The sequence below is a fragment of the Capra hircus genome, chromosome 13 (genome assembly GCF_001704415.2).
Source record: "Capra hircus breed San Clemente chromosome 13, ASM170441v1, whole genome shotgun sequence".
Taxonomy (NCBI): Eukaryota; Metazoa; Chordata; class Mammalia; order Artiodactyla; family Bovidae; genus Capra; species Capra hircus.
The window spans coordinates 51,598,647-51,618,365 of record NC_030820.1 but is presented as its reverse complement, the minus strand read 5'-3'; the positions used below and the strand labels follow the sequence as shown (position 1 = coordinate 51,618,365).

The following is a 19,719-nucleotide window of genomic DNA, read 5'->3' as shown; positions in this document are numbered from 1 at the left end:
GCAGGTCAGGAAGCAACAGTTAGAACTGGACATGGAACAACAGACTGGTTCCAAATAGGGAAAGGAGTACATCAAGGCTGTATATTGTCACCCTGCTTATTTAACTTATATGCAGAGTACATCATGAGAAATGCTGGGCTAGATGAAACACAAGCTGGAATCAAGATTGCCAGGAGAAATATCAATAACCTCAGATATGCAGATGACACCACGCTTATGGCAGAAAGTAAAGAAGAGCTAAAGGGCCTCTTGACGAAAGTGACAGTGGAGAGTGAAAAAGTTGGCTTAAAGCTCAACATTCAGAAAACTAAGATCATGGCATCCGGTCCCATGACTTCATGGGAAACAGATGGGGAAACAGTAGCTGACTTTATTTTTCTGTGCTCCAAAATCATTGCAGATGGTGATTGCAGCCATGAAATTAAAAGCCGCTTACTCCTTGGAAGGAAAGTTATGACCATCCTAGACAGCATATTAAAAAACAGAGACATTACTTGGCCAACAAAGGTCCGTCTAGTCAAGGCTATGGTTTTTCCAGTGGTCATGTATGGATGTGAGAATTGGACTATAAAGAAAGGTGAGCTCCGAAGAATTGATGCTTTTGAACTGTGGTGTTGGAGAAGACTCTTGAGAGTCCCTTGGACTGCAAGGAGATCCAACCAGTCCATCCTAAAGGAGATCAGTCCTGGGTGTTTATTGAAAGGACTGATGTTGAAGCTGAAACTCCAATACCTTGGCCACCTGATGCGAAGAGCTGACTCATTTGAAAAATCCTAATACTGGGAAAGATTGAGGGCAGGAGGAAACGGGGATGACAGAGGATGAGATGGTTGGGTGGCATCACTGACTCAATGGACGTGGGTTTGGGTGGACTCCGGGAGTTGGTCTTGGACAGGGAGGGCTGGCGTGCTGTAGTTCATGGGATCAAAAAGATGTGGATACGACTGAGCAGCTGAACTGAGTGGTGTTTCTGAAAGAGCAGAAAGTTGTAATTTTGATGAAGTTCAAATTATCACTTGAAAAGATATCTATTTACTTATCCTGGCTGTGCTGGGCTCCGTTGCTACACGTGGGCTTTCTCTCACTGCGAGCTGGGGCTACTCTGGTTGCCATGCAAGGGATTCTCATTGTGATGGCTTCTGTTGTTGCAGGGCTTAGGCTCTAGGCATGCGGGCTTCAGTGGCTGTGGTGCATGGCTTCAGTAGTTGGCGCTTGTGGACTCCAGAGTGCATGCTCATTAGTTGTGGCACATGGGCTCAGTTGCCCCGAAGCATGTAGGATCTTCCCAGACCGGGGACCGAACCAGTGTTCTTGTATTGCAAGGTGAATTCTTAACCACTGAACCACCAGGGAAGCCACAGATTAATTACTTTTTTTTAAATGATTCATGCTTCTTCTATCCAATCTAAGAAGTCTTCGTCTATCTTTGGTTGACAGAACTCTAAAATGACCCCTGATGACCCACACTTGTGTAGAATTTCCTTCTCTTGAATGTGTACTGGACCTGTGAATTTGCTGAAATTTTATTTCGGTGCTTAATGTTACATTACAAAAGAGATATTAAAGATATGATCAAGTTACTAATAAAAGTGACTTTGAGTCAATAAAAGGAGATTATGCAGAAAGGCCTAACTTAAAATTTGGGTCCAGAGTCAGAGCAAGAAAGAGTCGGGTAAGTTAAAACATGAGAAGAATTGAATTAGAGGGAGATTTTTCCATTGCTGACTTTGCAGATGAAAGAGTCCGTATGACAAGAATTGCAGATGCCCTCTAGCAGCTGAGAATGGCCCTTGTGAGATAGGAGGGAAGCGGGCAGGGCCCAACTGTCAAAGAATGACATAGCCATTGAGGATATGACAAAAACTAGTTAGAACCAACTAAGCCCAAGATGGTGTAAGATGACTTACAGTAGACCTTTAACCTCATTATATGCTCATTATAATGTATTATGCTAAATAACACACCCAACCAGTACCAGGACAGTTCGAAGGCTGGCCATAAAAGGCCAAAAAGTGGGCAGTTGCCCAATTCCTGGAAATCCCTACTGCTTCCCCCCAATATTTGGAGTTACATAGCCCATAAAAACTAACCACTCTTATCTCACCTTCTGAGATGGGCCACTTTCTGTCTATGGAATGTGTATCTCCTAGGACCCTGTAGCCTTCTGATACAAGCCCATATTCTATCTGCGGGGTGTGATTCTCCCTGAATAAATCTGTTTTCACTCTGCTTCCGACTTACTGTTAAATTCTTCCCTGTACAAAGTCAAGGACTCTCACTTAGTGGCCTATCCCAGTGACTCTCCCCTAAGACCTAGGATGTGACCATTTTCTCATGCCCTCTTCTGCCACAGTTGAATAAGAAGTAACAAAGAAATAGGGCCCATTGTCCTACAGCTGTAAGGAACTGAATTCTACCACAATTATGTGCACTTGAAAGAGGTTTATTTGAAAAAAAAAGATAAGATTGTGTGCTTTAAAGATTGAGTTTAATATACGGAAATATTGGGTGTCATCCAAAATATAAAATTACTTTTACATATTCTTATATTAATTTTAAGTTTTAAATGGCAGCTTCCTCTTTTAAAAAACATCAGGAGCCTGGTTTTCTTGTCTGTTTCCTGAGGAAGCAAAAAGGCAGAAACTTGGTGAATAGCAAGACCAGTGGTTGCTATAGTAAGCATGGGACTTCCTGACAATGGCTCTATTAACCGTAGGAAATGGAACCATGGGAGTGTTCTAATTTGCCATAAGATTTTGTTTCCCATCTTTAGAGTAAGAGGTTCTGCTATACCAAGGAATTGACTCTTCCAGTTTATTTAGTCAGACAGTGATTAGAAAGCCTCACTGTCTGTGTACATTGCACCATACTTAGGAGTTTTGTAATTATATGACAAGTATGATACATTTTAAGTAGAGCTTTGAAACTTTACTTCTGAAGGAAGCTTTTCCTCTAGTGGATATTGATGTACCTTTGTTATAGGCCCTATTCTGCCAGTGGTGAGAGCATAGATTTTGGAATCATGTGTGCCTGGGTTGGAGAAGGAACCCACTCCAGTATTCTGCCTGAAAAATTCCATGCAGAGGAGCCTGGTGGACTGTAGTCCATGGGGTGACAGTGTCAGACATGATTTAGCGACTAAACCAGCATATCTCAGTTTGAGTCTCAGTCCTGTCACCTACTAGTTGTTTGACTGTGGACAAGTTATTTAACTGTTCTGTGCCACAGTTTCTTCATCTGCAAATTGAAGCGTCTATTTTCTGTGCTTGTTTGAAGATATGTTAAATACTGTGCATTATATACTTTGATACAGTGCCTAACACATACTAAGCATTAACAAATGGTTATTATTACAGTCTGTTGAGCTACTGTTTTTTTAGATGTGTCTGGTTATGTCTTTTATTAATTTTTTTCCTTTTACTATGCCGTGTTTTTCTTTCTTTAATTGAATGACTTTGAAGATGTGATTATGGTTGAAGGTGCCACTTAGAAAGGACAGGTGTGTAGAAGGCATAAAGGCTGCTCATAGACCCAACTGTAGTGGTAACTAGCCACTGTATTGGCATCTCAAATTCATTGTTTCAAGACCTATACAGCATTTCAAGGCCTTGAAAAGCACAAAAAGCACCCAGAAAACAAATGGAGCAGTTACTGAAGCATTGAATAAAGATCATTATTATTTGTACTTAATGAATATGTTCCACGTTTGCCTGAGCCTTTAGATAATGTATTTTAAAACGTTACTGTTCAAGAATGAGCCAAACTAAAAAGAAACTGTCGTCTTAGAACAGACATATTTCTTAGCTTCAAGAATCTTACTGTCAGTTGAAGGAGGCCATAAACACTTAGAATAGTGTGTGACAAGTACTTTGCTAGAGGTAATGATTGACTCTCATGACTAAGGGAGAAGAAGGAATTGGGACACCTAGAATCTCTGGCCTTGGTAAAAGGGAAGACCAGAGCTTGCAAACTGATAGTTTTTGCACAGCCCACAAACTAAGAGTTGTTTTAACATCCTTAAATGGTTGGGAAAAAGTCAAATCAAAAGAAGAATGATATTTTATGACATGGATATTATGTAAAATTCAAATTTCAGTGTTCTGAAATGAAATTAAACTATAGCTACAATTAACCTTTTGTCTGTTGCAGCTTTTATGCTACAACAGCAGAGCTCAGTAGCTGTGACAGAGGCCATATGACCTCCAAAGCCAAATGTTTACTGTGTGGCTCTTCACAGAAAAAGCTTGCAGGTCCTGGGATAGATGGTGATTTTTATCTACTATTGTTCAGTCGCTAAGTTGTGTGCAACTCTTATGACACCATGGACTACAGCACACAAGTCTTTCCTGTCCTTTACTATGTCCCGGAATTTGCTCAAATTCATGTCCATTGAGGTTGTGATGCCATCCAGCCATCTCATCCTCTGGCACCCCCTTCTCCTCTTGCCTTTAGTCTTTCTCAGCATCAGGGTCTTTTCCAGTGAGTTGGCTTTTCACATCAGGTGGCCAAAGTATTGGAGCTTCAGCATCAATCCTTCCAATGAATATTCAGGGTTGATTTCCTTTAGGATTGACTGGTTTGGTCTCCTTTTCCAGCACCACAGTTTGAAAGCATGAATTTTTCAGTGCTTAGCCTTCTTTATAGTCCAACTCTCACATCCATACATGACTACTAGAAAAACCATAGCTTTAACTATATGGACCTTTGTTGGCAAATTGATGTCTCTGCTTTATAATATGCTTAGGCTGGGTTTGTCATAGCTTTTCTTCCAAGGAGCAAGCATCACCATGATCTTAGTTTTTTAAATGTTGAATTCATCTCCATGATCTTAGTTTTTTGAATGTTGAATTTTAAGCCAGCCTTTTCATTCTCCTCTTTCACCTTCAAGAGGCTCTGTAGTTCCTCTTTGCTTTCTGCCATTAGGGTAGTATCACCTGCATATCTGAGCTGCTTGATATTTCTCCCAGTAATGTTGGTTCCAGCTTGTTGATTCTGGTTGAGTAATGATGGGACTTGTGGCAGTGGTCAGATTCACAGTTTGGTGGTATAAATAAGGATTATGAAATCTTTGAAGATTGTTGTTGACTGTTTATCAAGAGGAGTTCCTATGGAGACAAAGTGAGAGTGTATATCAAAGGGTATGAAGTAGAGGCGGAGGGACACTGCCGGGGTCCAGCCCCGGTGGATCCAGGGAATTCGAAGGTGGGGACAGCGTCGGCGTCTTTGGAAGAATATGTATTTAATTGCAGATATATAGAGAGATTAGAAACGGATAGTGTAGTAGGAGATAGTGTAGTGGAGAAAAGGAGGCTGAATCCAGATAGGAATTCAGCCACAGAAATGGGAGCAAGAAAGAAGCGACATGGGGGAATCAGTCTTTTCGGAAACTGATCCATTTTCTTTATTTTTAGGTTTGCTTATATACCTTTTGTTACACATAGGGAAGAATACAGAGTCATGGGGGGGGGGGAGGCGGTGGTCAGCAGTCCTGACCTTTATCAAAATCAGGTGCTTCACATAAAAAGGTCTTGGGATTTTACGATCCTTTCTTTCTGATAACCAAAAACTTATTTTTTCCAAGGGTGTTTTTTCTTAAACCAGGCACCACCCTCCAAATAAAGTTACCCTCCTATAGGGTGAGGGTGTAGTGAGTTACAATCAAGAAAGGAATTTATTTAACCCAAGGTTAACATGATTAATCTTAAAGGTTAATACTTATTTCTCCTATATGCTTAAAGGTTAATACTTATTTCTTCCTATATGCTAGTTATATTCATTATAAGGGTAGGGAACATGGAGATTTAGCAGCAAACATCAGCCCAACAAATGAAAATCCTTTCACCAATGCTCCCCTTAAGATCTATTTAGTCTTAAGATAGTGATAAAGTTACATTTTTACATAGCAAGGACACAGTGGTTTGTAACAAAGTACAGTGATCTATTACAAAAGAGAAAATCCATTAACTCAAAAAGTCTAGTATTGCTAACATCAAAAACTGCTATATTTCCTTTTCTATATTCCAAATACGTTGATTAATATATCCCCAGGTGCCTAAGGATATGGAGGCCTGGCGGCAATCATTGACTCAACAAGAAGAAAAAGCCCTATGCTAATTAAAACTCTCAAAATACTCCAAAACTCTCTGTGCTGTTTATGGTTAAGAGGTAGTAAACAGTCATGTGCGTAGTGGCAGTATGGATAATCCTGTCACAGAAGCTAGTCTGTCAGCAGAGAGGTTTGACCTAAGACACCCTTGTCACACCCAGGACAGGGACTAGCAACAGTTGTTAGCACAACAAATGAAAAACCCTTCACCAATATAATTCCTAACCAACCCACTATACTAATAATTTCTAACTCCCCAAAAGAATTTGCCTTTAGTAAGTCTAAAACTTATCTCATGCCTCTTAGATTGGGAGGCTGTAAACAATCACATGTGGCCGGACGAACCTATACAGGTGGGCTAAATAACCTTCAGAGGAGTCCGTAAGCTGAAACACTCTTGTCACGCCCAAGAATTTTTATTGCCTTGGAGCTGCACATTTACTCCTTCTCTGAGAAAAACGGTTATGGGGGAGAGCATAAAACAGACTCTGGTTTTGGGGTAGATGCTCGGGAACAGGGGGTTTCCTGAGGTTTGATTACGCCTTTGCATATGCCAAGCCTCCTTCCTCATGACCTTTGCCATGGGTGGAATTCCTCACGCTGGCCCCTGGCAGGACACTAAATGTACTGCTGAGAAGATTGGCAGGGAAGGAAAGGGGAGAAAGTGATAGCTGGGAATGGAAGGCATTAGAGATTTCGTTTGAAAGTTTCTTTAAAATGGTAAAGGCTTGTGTCTGTTCATGCACTGAGGGAGTCAGCACTTGCTAACTGCCTGGAATGGTGCTATTGGATGCCACCATTCAGTTTTTCATAGAGACACATTTTGAACAGTTCTTGGGGTAATCTTACTTTACCCTTTTTGGAATTGTATGTTTAATGTGCTTCCTACATTTAGACATATTATCCCTTTAGCTGGAAAGAGAAATGGACATCAGTCAGTTCAGTTCAGTTGCTCAATCGTGTCCAACCCTTTGTAATCCCATGAATTGCAGCACGCCAGGTCTCCCTGTCCATCACCAACTCCCGGAGTTTACCCAAACTCACATCCATCGAGTCAGTGATGCCATCCAGCCATCTCATCCTCTGTCATCCCCTTCTCCTCTTGCCCCCAATCCCTTCCAGCATCAGAGTCTTTTCAGTGAGTCAACACTTCGCATGATGTGGCCAACGTATTGGAGTTTCAGCTTCAAAATCAGTCCTTCCAAAGAACACCCAGGACTGATCTCCTTTAGGATGGACTGGTTGGATCTCCTTGCAGTCCAAGGGACTCTCAAGAGTCTTCTCCAACACCACAGTTCAAAAGCAGCAATTCTTCGGTGCTCAGCTTTCTTCACAGTCCGACTCTCACATCCTTACATGACCAATGGAAAAACCATAGCCTTGACTAGATGGACCTTTGTTGACAAAGTAATGTCTCTGCTTTTCAATATGCTATCTAGGTTGGTCAAAACTTGCCTTCCAAGGAGTAAGCGTCTTTTAATTTCACGGCTGCAGTCACCATTTGCAGTGATTTTGGAGCCCCCCAAAATAAAAGTCTGACACTGTTTCCACTGTTTCCCCATCTATTTCCCATGAAGTGATGGGACCGGATGCCATGATTTTCGTTTTCCGAATCTTGAGCTTTAAGCCATCTTTTTCACTCTCCTCTTTCACTTTCATCAAGAGGCTCTTTAGTTCCTCTTCACTTTCTGCCATAAGGGTGGTGTCATCTGCATATCTGAGGTTGTTGATATTTCTCCCAGCAATCTTGATTCCAGCTGGTGCTTCTTCTAGCCCAGCGTTTCTCATGATGTACTCTGCCTATAAGTTAAATAAGCAGGGTGACAATATACAGCCTTGACGTATTCCTTTTCCTTTTTAGAATCAGTCTCTTGTTCCATGTACAGTTTTAACTGTTGCTTCCTGACCTGCATATAGGTTTCTCAAGAGGCAGGTCAGGTGGTCTGGTATTCGCATCTCTTTCAGAATTTTCCACAGTTTATTGTGATCCACACAGTCAATGGCTTTGGCATAGTCAATAAAGCAGAGATAGATGTTTTTCTGGAACTCTCTTGCTTTTTCCATGATCCAGCGGATGTTGGCAATTTGATCTCTGGTTCCTCTGCCTTTTCTAAAACCAGCTTGAACATCAGGAAGTTCACAGTTCGTGTACTGCTGAAACCCGGCTTGGAGAATTTTAAGCATTACTTTACTAGCATGTGAGATGAGTGCAATTGTGCGGTAGTTTGAGCATTCTTTGGACATAGGCATTGAGAAACAAGGCCAACAAATGTTCTTCCCTCATCCTATCTGGGGCATTGATCTCATCTATGAAAACATGAGGGTGAATGAACAGGCTTCATTGTCTCAGTCTTTATAAACAAATGAGGAACCCTATGAAAAGTCTGTGAAGCCCAGTGCCTGATCTTTTCGTTCCTTGGTACCTGGGCATATGCTTTTTTTTTTTTTTTTTTTAAAGAACACCAGCAATTTGTTTATGACTCACTCCTTAGTGAATTTTTGGGCACAGTGTGTACAAAATATACCAGTTTATCCTACCGTTAGAATATTTCCTTAGGAGCAGAATTTAGCATCTTCTAATGGTTTTATTATTATGTATCAGTAATAGATGGTGGTTAAGGAATATTTCCCTGGTGGCTCAGATGGTGAAGAATCTGCCTGCAGTGCAGGGGAGCCAGTTTAGTCCCTGGGTTTGGAAGATCCCCTGGAGAAACCCACTCCAGTATTCTTGTCTGGAGAATTCCATGGACAGAGGAACTTGGCGGGCTGCCATCCATGGGGTCACACAGAGTTGGACATGACTGAGCAACTAACACTAATAAGGAATACTTAAATAGTGCAGAGGTCTCACCATCCTTAACATTTTAGTTTATTTAATTGGGAGGCATATTTTTCCCCAGTGGTTTTTGTTACTTCATCAGTGTAAGTAGTACACTTAATATATGTGCCAGTTGGGTTCTCCAGGAATTAGATTGAGATGGAATAGGAAAGCAAAGGGCTTTTTGAGGAGTAATGCCTGTGAAGTGGCAGAACAGATTAGGTTGGGCATGGAAGGCCATCAGACTGCAGTGCACACCTGACAAAATCTGTCAGCCCAGATGGCCAAATTGACTGGTTTGAAAAGTTGAGACCGTTGTACCACCACGCATTGTCCACTTGTTGGCTAGGGACAACGAGTCCTGAGGAAAGGATAACCCTCTATTTGAAAGCTAAGGTGAGTTCTAAAGGGATTAACAGCAGGAAGCTGTCAGCTTACCAGTCTCCACAACTGAATAAGAAGTCCCTTTTTGAAGAGGATTCTGAGCAGTAAAGCTTTGTGTCTGCTAGGACATAAAGTGTCTGTCCTGCTCACATGAGTAGGGTGGCTACTATCAAACCAGAAAACAAGTATTGGTGAGGATGTGGGGAAATTAGAACATTGTAAACTGTTGGTGGGGATGTAAAGTGGTATATAGCAGCTGTGGAAAACGTTTTGGAGATATTTTTTAAAATTAAACGTATAATTACCACATGATTCAGCAATTCTGCTTCTGGTATATGCCCAAAAGAATTGAAAGTGATCCCAAAAGCTCAGCTTCTCTGTACACTGGTGCTGCAATTTTGGGTGAAGTAGTGAAGGGTAGCTTTATTATTTCGCCAGGGAAAGGGGCCCATAGTGGGCTAATGCCCTTAAAACCATGTGTCCCAACTTGAGGAAGATAGTGAGAAGTTTTATAGTAATTGTTTAAAGAGGGCATGATCAACTTGTGGACATTCTTCTGATGGGTTCAGTCAGTTCAGCTCAGTCATGTCCAACTCTTTGCAACCCCGTGGACTGAAGCACGCCAGGCCTCCCTGTCCCATCACCAACTCCCGGAGTTTACTCAAACTCATGGCCATTGAGTCAGTGATGCCTTCCAACCACCTCATCCTCTCATCCCCTTCTCTTGCCTTCAGCCTTTCCCAGCATCGGGGTCTTTTCCATCAAGTCAGTTCTTTGCATCAGGTGGCCAAAGTATTGGAGTTTCAGCTTCAGCATCAGTCCTTCCAATGAATATTCAGGACTGATTTCCTTTAGGATGGACTGGTTGGATCTCCTTGCAGTCCAAGGGACTCTCAAAAGTCTTCTCCAACACCACAGTTCAAAAGCACCAATTCTTTGGTGCTCAGCTTTCTTTATAGTCCAACTCTCACATCAAACATGACTACTGGAAAAACCATAGCTTTGACTAGACAGACCTTTGTTGACAAAGTAATGTCTCTGCTTTTTAATATGTTGTCTACGTTTGTCATAGCTTTTCTTCCTAAGAGCAAGCGTCTTTTAATTTCACAGTTGCAATAACCATCTACAGTGATTTTGGAGTCCCCCAGAATAAAGTCTCTCACTGTTTCCATTGCTACCCCATCTATTTGCCATAAAGTGATGGGACTGTATGCCATGATCTTAGTTTTCTGAATGTTGAGTTTTAAGCCAACTTTTTCACTCTTCTCTTTCATTTTCATCAAGAGGCTCTTAAGTTCTTTACTTTCTGCCATAAGGGTGGTGTCATCTGTGTATCTGAGGTTGTTGATATTTCTCCCAGCAATCTTAGAGTCAGACATGCCTGAGTGACTGGGCTGAACTGATATTGATTCCAGCTTGTGCTTCATCCAGCCCGGCACATCTCATGATATTTGCTGCATATAAGTTAAATAAGCAGGGTGACAATATGCAGCCTTGATGTACTCCTTTCCCTATTTGAAAACAGTCTGTAGTTCCATGTACAGTTCTAACTGTTGCTTCTTGACCTGCATACAGATTCTCAGGAGGCAGGTCAGGTGGTCTGGTATTCCCATCTCTTTAAGAATTTTCCACACAGTCAAAGGCTTTGGCATAGTCAACAAAGCAGAAGTAGATGTTTTTCTGGAACTCTTTTGCTTTTTCAATGATCCAACAGATGTTGGCAATTTGATATCTGGTTCCTCAGGAAAAGGTCAGTTTTCATTCCTATCCCAAAGAAAGGCAATGCCAAAGAATGTTCAGACTACTGCACAATTGAACTCATCTCACACGCTAGCAAAGTAATGCTCAAAATTCTCCAAGCCAGGCTTCAATGGTACATGAACTGTGAACTTCCAGCTGTTGAAGCTGGAATTAGAAAAGGCAGAGAATAGTGAATGCAGACTCTATAGTCTTTTTCCAAGGGAGAAAACTGAGGCTTAAGGAGGTTTATAGTTTTGGCTTTAGACACTTAACTAGACACTTAGGTTGCAGAGGTTAGACCCGAGGGTGTTTTTGACCAATGCTGGGGTTTTCAGCTTTGGCCTTTGGGGATACTTCTTTGTTTTGGAAGGGCCATCCTATGATTTGTTCATCAAAACTGTCTTCAGCCATTGTCAAATGTCCCCTATGGGAATGTTATGGTACATAAATACCCCTACCGTGGAATAGTCCAGGTTTTTGGACAAGGGAGGAGTGTTCCATCCTATCTCCTACAATAAGGACCTAATATATTGTTGAATTCCGTTCTCATGAGCTCGTCAGTGATCTGAATTAACTATTTAAGATGAAGTTTTGTGCTGTGACTCCTGGAATGTTCAGTACAACTCTGTGAGATATCTTGGTAGAGTGTACCCCTCTCCCCCAGAACAACCAGTGCTCTTTAAATAGGGCTGTTTCATCTTTCTAAAGGTTTTTTTTCTTTAGTTGCAGGTGGCACAACTGAGAAAGGTTTTTAATGGAATTCCAATGAGTGTTGATGGATGATGCAGTTCAAGTAGCTAAAGAGGTAAAACCTGAAGTACAAGGAAACATTTGTCACCCAAATTATTGTCTTCGCAAAATATAGCTAAAATCATATTTTCTCCCATTCCCATTTAATTTCCAGGCTATAAGAGTAGGTTTTCTTTTTTTTTTTTTTTTTAAGAGTATTTTTATTTATTTATTTGGCTGTGTCAAGTCTTTGTTGCGGTATGCAATCTTGAGTTGCAGCATGAGAACTCCTAGTTGTGGCCTGTGGGATCTAGCTTCTCCACTAGGGATCAAACCCAGGCCCCCTGCATTGGAAACACAGAGTCTTAGCCACTGGGTCACTGGGGAAGTCCCAAGAGTAGGGTGTTGTTTTTTTTTTTTAATGCTTAAAAGTGTTATAATTTTCATCATTTTAAGACACTGGTTCTCAACCTGGTCATGAATCAGGATCACTTAAAGAGCTTTCAGAAATAAAAGACCAAAATATCTGTACCCTGCTGTCCTGCCCTTGTTGAATCAAAGTTTCTCTGGGTAGAGCCGAGATGATCCTGATGTCAACTACAAATTGGCACTTGCCATTTGCCTCTGCAAGGATCAAATTACAAGTTGCAACCGCTGACCTTCAACCCCACCCTGAATCCTTTCAGGGTGGAGATAAGGAATGAGGCACTCTGTGCTCTGGGAAAAACTGGCAGAACACGCCTTCAGATAGGTATTTTCAGGAAAAGATTTTATGAGCCCACTTCTTGCATCTCCTCATATCTAGAAAAGCACTAAAATCATTCATGGTGACATGTGCTCGTGGCTAGCAGTCACCTTTACGAGACTGGCAGCAACGTTCTGCAGAAATGTGTGCCTGATTGCATGTATTCTGCCCTCACCAAAATCACATAATACACTGACCTTCCTACCACCTCTTCAGAAGGGTTTCTTAGAGCTCCTGAATTGCTGCCTCCTAGGTTATAGTTGGCATTTTGCTCCAAATAAAACTTAACTCACAACTCACATTGTGCATTTTTTTTAGTTGACATTGATATGGATCCTTGTTGAAGAGCTGATGCATTGAGAGTTTCAAAGAATTCAGTACTCAGTCTGTATAGATTTAAACAACAACTTGTATTAAAAAGGCAAAGCAGATTTTCATTATCAACTTACCCATCATTCCAAGTTTTAAACAGCAGTGTAAACCAGCACTACAGTTTTGGAAAATCGTTGAGTATTTTCTACAAGCTAAATATACATGTATCCAATAATCCAGAAATTCTACCCCTAGGTATTTACCCTTGAGAAATGAAAATATATGTCTTCATAAAGACTTGCATGTAAATATTCACTGTAGCTTTATTTATAATAGCAAAAAAGGAAATAATTAAATGTCTAAAAATAGGTGAAAAGATGAATAAATTGTGATACATTCATACAGTGGAATTGTACTCAGCAATAGCGAGGAATGAACCTCTGCACAACAATATGGATGAATCTCACAGATACATATAAGAAGCCAGACACAAAAAAAAGTAGATACAGTTCGGTTGCCAGGAGATACGATGATAGAAATCAGACTAGTGGTTCTTCTGGCAGGAGTTTGGAGAAGGAAAAGGTATGAGAGAGCAGCACTGAAAAGGTGTTACATGTTAAAGTATTCGTATACATATTTTTTTCTTTGTTGTACAAAAATATGTAACATAAAAATTAACCATTTAAATCAATCTTACGTGTACAAATCATTGACATTAAGTATATTTATATTGTTGTGCAACCATCATCACCACCAGCAGTCTCTAGAACTTCATTTTCCTCAACTGAAATCCTGTACCTTTTATAGCTAACTCCTCATTTCCCCTTTTCCTGAATTCCTGGCAGCCACATTCTGCTTTCCCTGACTGCTTTGACTATTCTAGGTACACATGTAACCGGAACTGTACAGTATTTGTCATTTTGTGTCTAGCTTATTTCACTTAGTATAATCTTCAAGGTTTATTCATGTTGTAGCATGGATCAGAATTTCCATCCTTTTTAAGGCCAAATGATCTTCTACTGTGTATATATGCCACATTTTGTTTATTCATCCTTCAGTGGACATTTGGGTTGTCTATAGCTTTTGGCTGTTGTGAGTAATGTTACTATGAATTGTTATTGTTATATGAATTGTTAATAACAATTGTTATTGTTCAGTTGGTAAGTCATATCCAACTCTTACGACACCATGGACGTTATACCAGCCTTCCCTGTCCTTCACCATCTTGTGAAATTTCCTCATATTCATGTACATTGAGTTGGTGATATTATCTAACCATCTCATCCTCTGCCAACCCCTTCTCCTTTTACCTTCAGTCTTTCTCAGCATCAGGGTCTTTTCCAGTAAGTTGGCTCTTCATATCAGGGGCCAGAGTATAGGAGCTTCAGCATCAGTCCTTCCAGTGAATATTGAAGGTTGGTTTCCTTTAGGATTGACTGGTTGGATCGCCTTAAAGTCCATGGGGCTCTCAAGAGCCTTCTTCAGCACCATAGTTCAAAAGTGTCAGTTCTTCGGCAGCTAGCCTTCCAGAGTTTACATCTGTACATGACTACTGGAAAAAGCATAGCTTTGACTGTTATATAGACCTTTGTTGGCAAAATGATGTCTCTGCTTTTTAATATGCTGTTTAGGTTTGTCATAGCTTTTCTTCCAAGGAGCAAGCGTCTTTTAATTTCATGGCTACAGTCACCATCTGCAGTGATTTTGGAGGCCAAGATAATACCTGTGACTTTGCACTTTTTCTCCATCTATTTGCCATGAAGTGATGGGACCAGATGCCATGGTCTTAGTTTTTTGAATGATGAGTTTTAAGCCTAGCCCACTTTTTTACACTCTTCTTTCACCCTCCTCAAGAGGCTCTTTAGTTCCTCTTCACTTTCTGCCATTAGAGTGGTATCATCTGCATATCTGAGGTTGTTGATACTTCTTCTGACAGTGTTGATTCCAGCTTGTGATTCATCCAGCCTGGCATTTCACATGATCAGACGGTAAAGCATCTGTCTACAACGCGGGAGACCCGGGTTCGAGCCCTGGGTTGGGAAGATCCCCTGGAGAAGGAAATGGCAATCCACTCTAGTACTATTGCCTGGAAAATCCCATGGACAGAGGAGCCTGGCAGGCTGCAGTCTATGGGGTCGCAAAGAGTCCAATACGACTGAGAGACTTCATTTCACTCTGCATTTAATTTAAATATATTTGATTTAAATATACAGCCTTGTCATACTGCTTTCCCAGTTTTAAACCAATCTGTTGTTCCATATCTGGTTCTAACTGTTGCTTCTTGGCCTGCATACAGGTTTCTCAGGAGGCATGTGAGGTTGTCCAGTATTCCCATCTCTCTAAGAATTTTCCAGTTTGTTGTGATCCACACAAAGGCTTTAGTGTAGTCAATGAAGCAGAAGTAGACATTTTTCTGGAATTCCCTTGCTTTCTCCATAATCCAGCAAATGTTAGCAGTTTGATCTCTGGTTCCTCTGCCTCTTTGAAACCCAACTTGTACACCTGGAGGGTCTGGGTTCACTTACTGCTGAAGCCTAGCTTGAAGAATTTTGAGCATAACCTTGCTAGTAAGTGAGATTAGCGTTTAATTGTATGGTAGTTTGAACATTCTTTGGCATTGCCCTTCTTTGGGATTAGAATGAAAATTGACCTTCGGTCCTGTGGCCACTGCTGAGTTTTCCAAATTTGCTGACATATTGAGTACAGCGCTTTCACAGCATCATCTTTTAGGAATTTAAATAGCTCAACTGGAATTTTCTTTCTGGAGTTCCTGATTTTCTTTTTTCTTGTCTTTTTTTTTTTTTTGGTCTGTCTTTATTATTATCCTACTGTTCCCCATGCTGTCAATCATATACATTCTAGTCTGTTATTCTTGAGGTCATCTGCATGGCTGTTTTCTTGTGATTTCCCTCATTGCATTTTTAAGTTGTATCCTTCCCCCTGATCTTAGATCTTGGTTTTCTTTTTTTAATTAAAAATTAAAAGCTTTTTTTTGTGTGTGCTAAAGTTCATTCTCAAGTAACTTCTTAAGAGAAAGGGTACCCAGCAGATAAACTGATTGTTCTGATGTCTGTTCTCCCCTCATGTTTGAGCGATGGTTGGGTTTAGAATTCTGAATTGCAGGGTATTTTCCCTCTGAACTTTGTTTGCTCCATTTTTTTCTGGCATTCATTGTTCATCATAGGATGTGAAATTTAGTCTCATTTTGTTTCCTGTAGGAAATTTATCATTTCTCTGAAAACCTTTTTTCCGTACATAGTTGATCATGAACAGTACGGGTTTGAACTGCATGCTTGAACTCCTCTTATACACAAATTTTTAAAAATAAATAACAGGCATACTTCGAAGATATTGTGGGTTTGGTTCCAGACCACTGCATAAATACTGCAATAAAGTGAGTCACATAATTTTTTTCTGGTATCTCAGTACGTGTAAAAGCTATGTTTAGGAGGAGTTCCCTGGTTGTCCTGTGGTTAGGGCTCCACTCTTTCACTACTGAGGGCCCAGCTTCAATCCCTGGTATGACTATGATGATACCACAAGCCACATGATACAGTAAAAAAAAAAAAAAGAAAAATTTGTACTAACTGTGCAATTACATTAAGTCTAAAAAAAAATCTAACCTAATTAAGAAATACTTTATTGGTGAAAAATGAGCTTTCAGTCAATCATAATCTTTTTGCAGTAGTAACATCAAAGATCACAGATCACCATAGCAAATATAATAATAATGAACACATTCAGAACATTGCAAGAGCTAACAAAACGGGGTGCAGAGACACAGAGTAAGCAAATGCTACTGGAAAATGGTACCAACAGACTTGCTTGATGCAGGATTGCCACAGACCTTCAATTTGTAAACAACAGTTTCTGCAAAGCATAGTAGTGTCGAGTGCAATACAAAGAGGTATGGTTGAATGTACTGTATAGCACCATATGATGGTTGAATCTGAGGATGCCAAACCTAGGATGTGGAGGGCCAACTATATAAAGTTATATGTGAATTTTTTTTCCTTTGGCTGTGTTAGATCTTCCTTGCTATGTGTTGGCTTTTCTCGAGTTTCAACCAGATGGGGGGGGCGGCGCTGCTGTCTAGTTGTGGTGCCTGGATTTCTCATCGTGGTGGCTTCTCTTTTCTTGTGCAGTACAGGCTTTGGAGCACAGTAGTTGTGGCACATGGGCTTTTTTGCCCCAGGCCATGTGAGATCTTCCAGGACCAGGAATCGAACCTTGTCCCCTGCATTGGCAGATGGATGCTTTTTTTTTTTTTTTTTTTTTTTCTAATTTTTAATTGGAAGGTAATTGCTTTACAGTGTTGTGTTGGTCCCTGCCATACATCAACATATGTCCCCTCTCTCCTGCTTCCCACCCTCTAGGTTGTCACAGAGCACTGGCTTTAGATCCCTCTGTCAAATGGCAAGTTCCCGCTGGCTATCTATTTTATGTATGGTACTGCGTGTGTTTCAGTGCTAGTCTCAGTTCATCCCACCCTCTCCTTCCCCTCCACTGTGTCCACAAGTCTGTTCTCTGTTATGTCTAGCAGATGGATTCTTAAGCATTCTTTATACATGGATTTTTGACTGTGTGGGGCACTGGTGGTGGTAATGGAGGCCTGGTTGGTACCTTTAACCCCCTGAGTTGTTCAAGGGTCAGTTGTTTTCTAAGAATTCCATAGTGGTGTACTTGATGGGTCCCTTAATCTGTTTTGTTTTGTTTTGTTTTTGAAAATATTTATTTGGCTGCATTGGCTCTTGGTTGCAGCATGAGGGATCTTTCTTTGCAGCACACGGGCTTTTCTTAGTTATGACATGCGGTCTTAGTTGCTCTCTGTTATGTGGAATCCTGTTTCCCCCGTCAGGATCAAACCCATGTCCCCTGCATTGGAAGGTGAATTCTCAGTCACTGGACCACCAGGAAAGTCCTAGCCCCCTTAATCTGCAGACTCGTATTTTTCATGTTTAATGATTGCCTTATGTTTTTCTTAGATGATATTCTCCACTCCATTTTCTTACTTCTTTCTCTCAGAAATTCTAATTCGGCCTCTTGGATTGCTCTTATAATGTTCTTATCTATTCTCGCCTGTTTTCAAACTTTTTTTCTTTGGTTTCCTTTTTTCAGGTCTCTCTTCACGATTTTCACGACTTTTTCTCTGCCTCTTTCTATTGAATTATTTTCAGTTTATTTAAAAATTTTCTAGAATTGTTGCTTGTTTTATGATTTTACTTCTATTTTTGTTTTATCTCTGAAGATAGTTTTTAAAAGTTTTATTTTTTTTTCTGGAATCATTCCTGTTTCCTCCAGTCATTTTCTTTTCCTGTTTATCTTTGGTAATCCTTGCCTATTCTTTCATTTTTAAGAATGAAAGTTTAGAAAACTTCAGTAAGAGCTTTGAGTACATAGGAAAGACTTGTCAGCTGGCAGAGTAAGTGAGCATGAGCTGGGTGTTAAACTTTGAAGAATGCAGAGGACTTGACCATAGCATTAGCTCTCTGTTTTTCCTGTTCTCTCAACTTTAGTTCCTGCTCTATGTTTAAACAAATTCTTTATTATTTACTTAATGTACATCACTGCTTCTGAACAGTGTCATCATTAATGAGGGTGAGGTAAGATTGTATGTGCTGACATCAAAAAATGACCATAAAATAGTGTAGGACAAAAAAAAAAAAGAAAAGTTACAGACTTCTGGTTCATGATGCCACATTAAAGACATTTATTCGTTCTTTCTGATAGCACCTCACTGAAATGATAGTGGAGGAATAATAATAATTTTTAAAGTAAATAAAAAATAATTTAACAATGAGAAAGTTGTAGTAGGGCCTGTAGTAGGTGAAAGAAAGGGAATTGAGAGAGAAGAACTAAATGGAGGAAGCCACAGTCCAGAAAACTCATGGGATGAGCTCTTGATCAGGAGGGATCTGTAGTAGGAAAGTCCCAAGACATGGAAATGTTGGCAGGGAAGCAGGCACTGACTGAGGAAAATTCGTTTAAATGTTTGTGGATACTCTAACCCCAGGCTGCTAGGAGTCCGAAGATTTCTAGTTTGTGGCAGCAGGAACCCCAAAGTAAGCTCCGAACTGCTGATCACAACCCAGAGTGGCTGTAGAAGTGAGGAACAGAGTGAGCTGTTACTACCAACATGAATGCATTACTGTTTTCATCCTCATCACTATATGTGCAAATTTTGAGGTTCAAGGAACCTATAGAATGCTTCTTAGGGGAAAAGCTTAAGTGTAAAGTCTTACAAATTTGAATGTTATGATATTGAGTTATATAGAATTTGAGTTCCTCATCTTGAAGGTGTACATTAAGGTGAGGGCTTAATTGAAGCCAGAAAAGTTAAGGCAAAGAAATGTGTGATTTGAGTATAAATGGTCATTTTGGTCATAATGAAGGATTAGTGAATAAGGAACAGGTGTAGGGACAACTTGGAAAATGCCTGCTGTGTACTAGATTTTATGATGGAGTTTTACGTGTAGATATATTTACATTTATATTACTTTTTTTTTTGGCTATGCTCTGTGGCATGTGGGATCTTAGTTGTAGGTCCTACCCACTGGACCACCAGGGAATTCCCTACATTATGTTTTTTATAGTACTCATAGCAGTCCCCTGTTATCAGTGGGAGACACTGCTATTTTAAAGATAAGGAAATGAAAACTCAAAACATAAAAACCAAGAGCTTTTTCTAAGCTGTAGTCGTCTCAGAGCTAAGATTCATATACAAGTACGTGTGACTTCACAGTCCGTGTTTTTTCACTCTACTCTGTTGGCTCTCTGAGGAAAAGAATTGCTTTCTCAATTTCTCATATATAGTGAAAACTACAATATGTTTCTAAACCAAGCATTGTTAGTCTTGTTCTTCATGTATTGGGCATTTGCTGAGTG

General features: G+C 40.3%; 1 protein-coding gene across 8 annotated transcripts in view; it reads left to right on the top strand.

The window, feature by feature from the left end:
• PTPRA (protein tyrosine phosphatase, receptor type A) overlaps nucleotides 1-19,719 on the top strand; it is a 166,195-nt gene that overhangs the window by 34,294 nt on the left and 112,182 nt on the right. For 4 of the 8 annotated variants that reach the window (XM_018057432.1, XM_018057429.1, XM_018057431.1 and 1 more), the window contains exon 2: nucleotides 11,772-11,853. The exons of 3 other annotated variants lie outside the window; for them this stretch is intronic. In XM_018057432.1, the coding sequence (XP_017912921.1) occupies nucleotides 11,824-11,853 (30 nt within the window). In that variant the 5' untranslated portion in view covers nucleotides 11,772-11,823. The remainder of the gene's footprint in view (nucleotides 1-11,771; nucleotides 11,854-19,719) is intronic. One more of the 8 variants, XM_018057428.1, reaches the window with a different exon arrangement.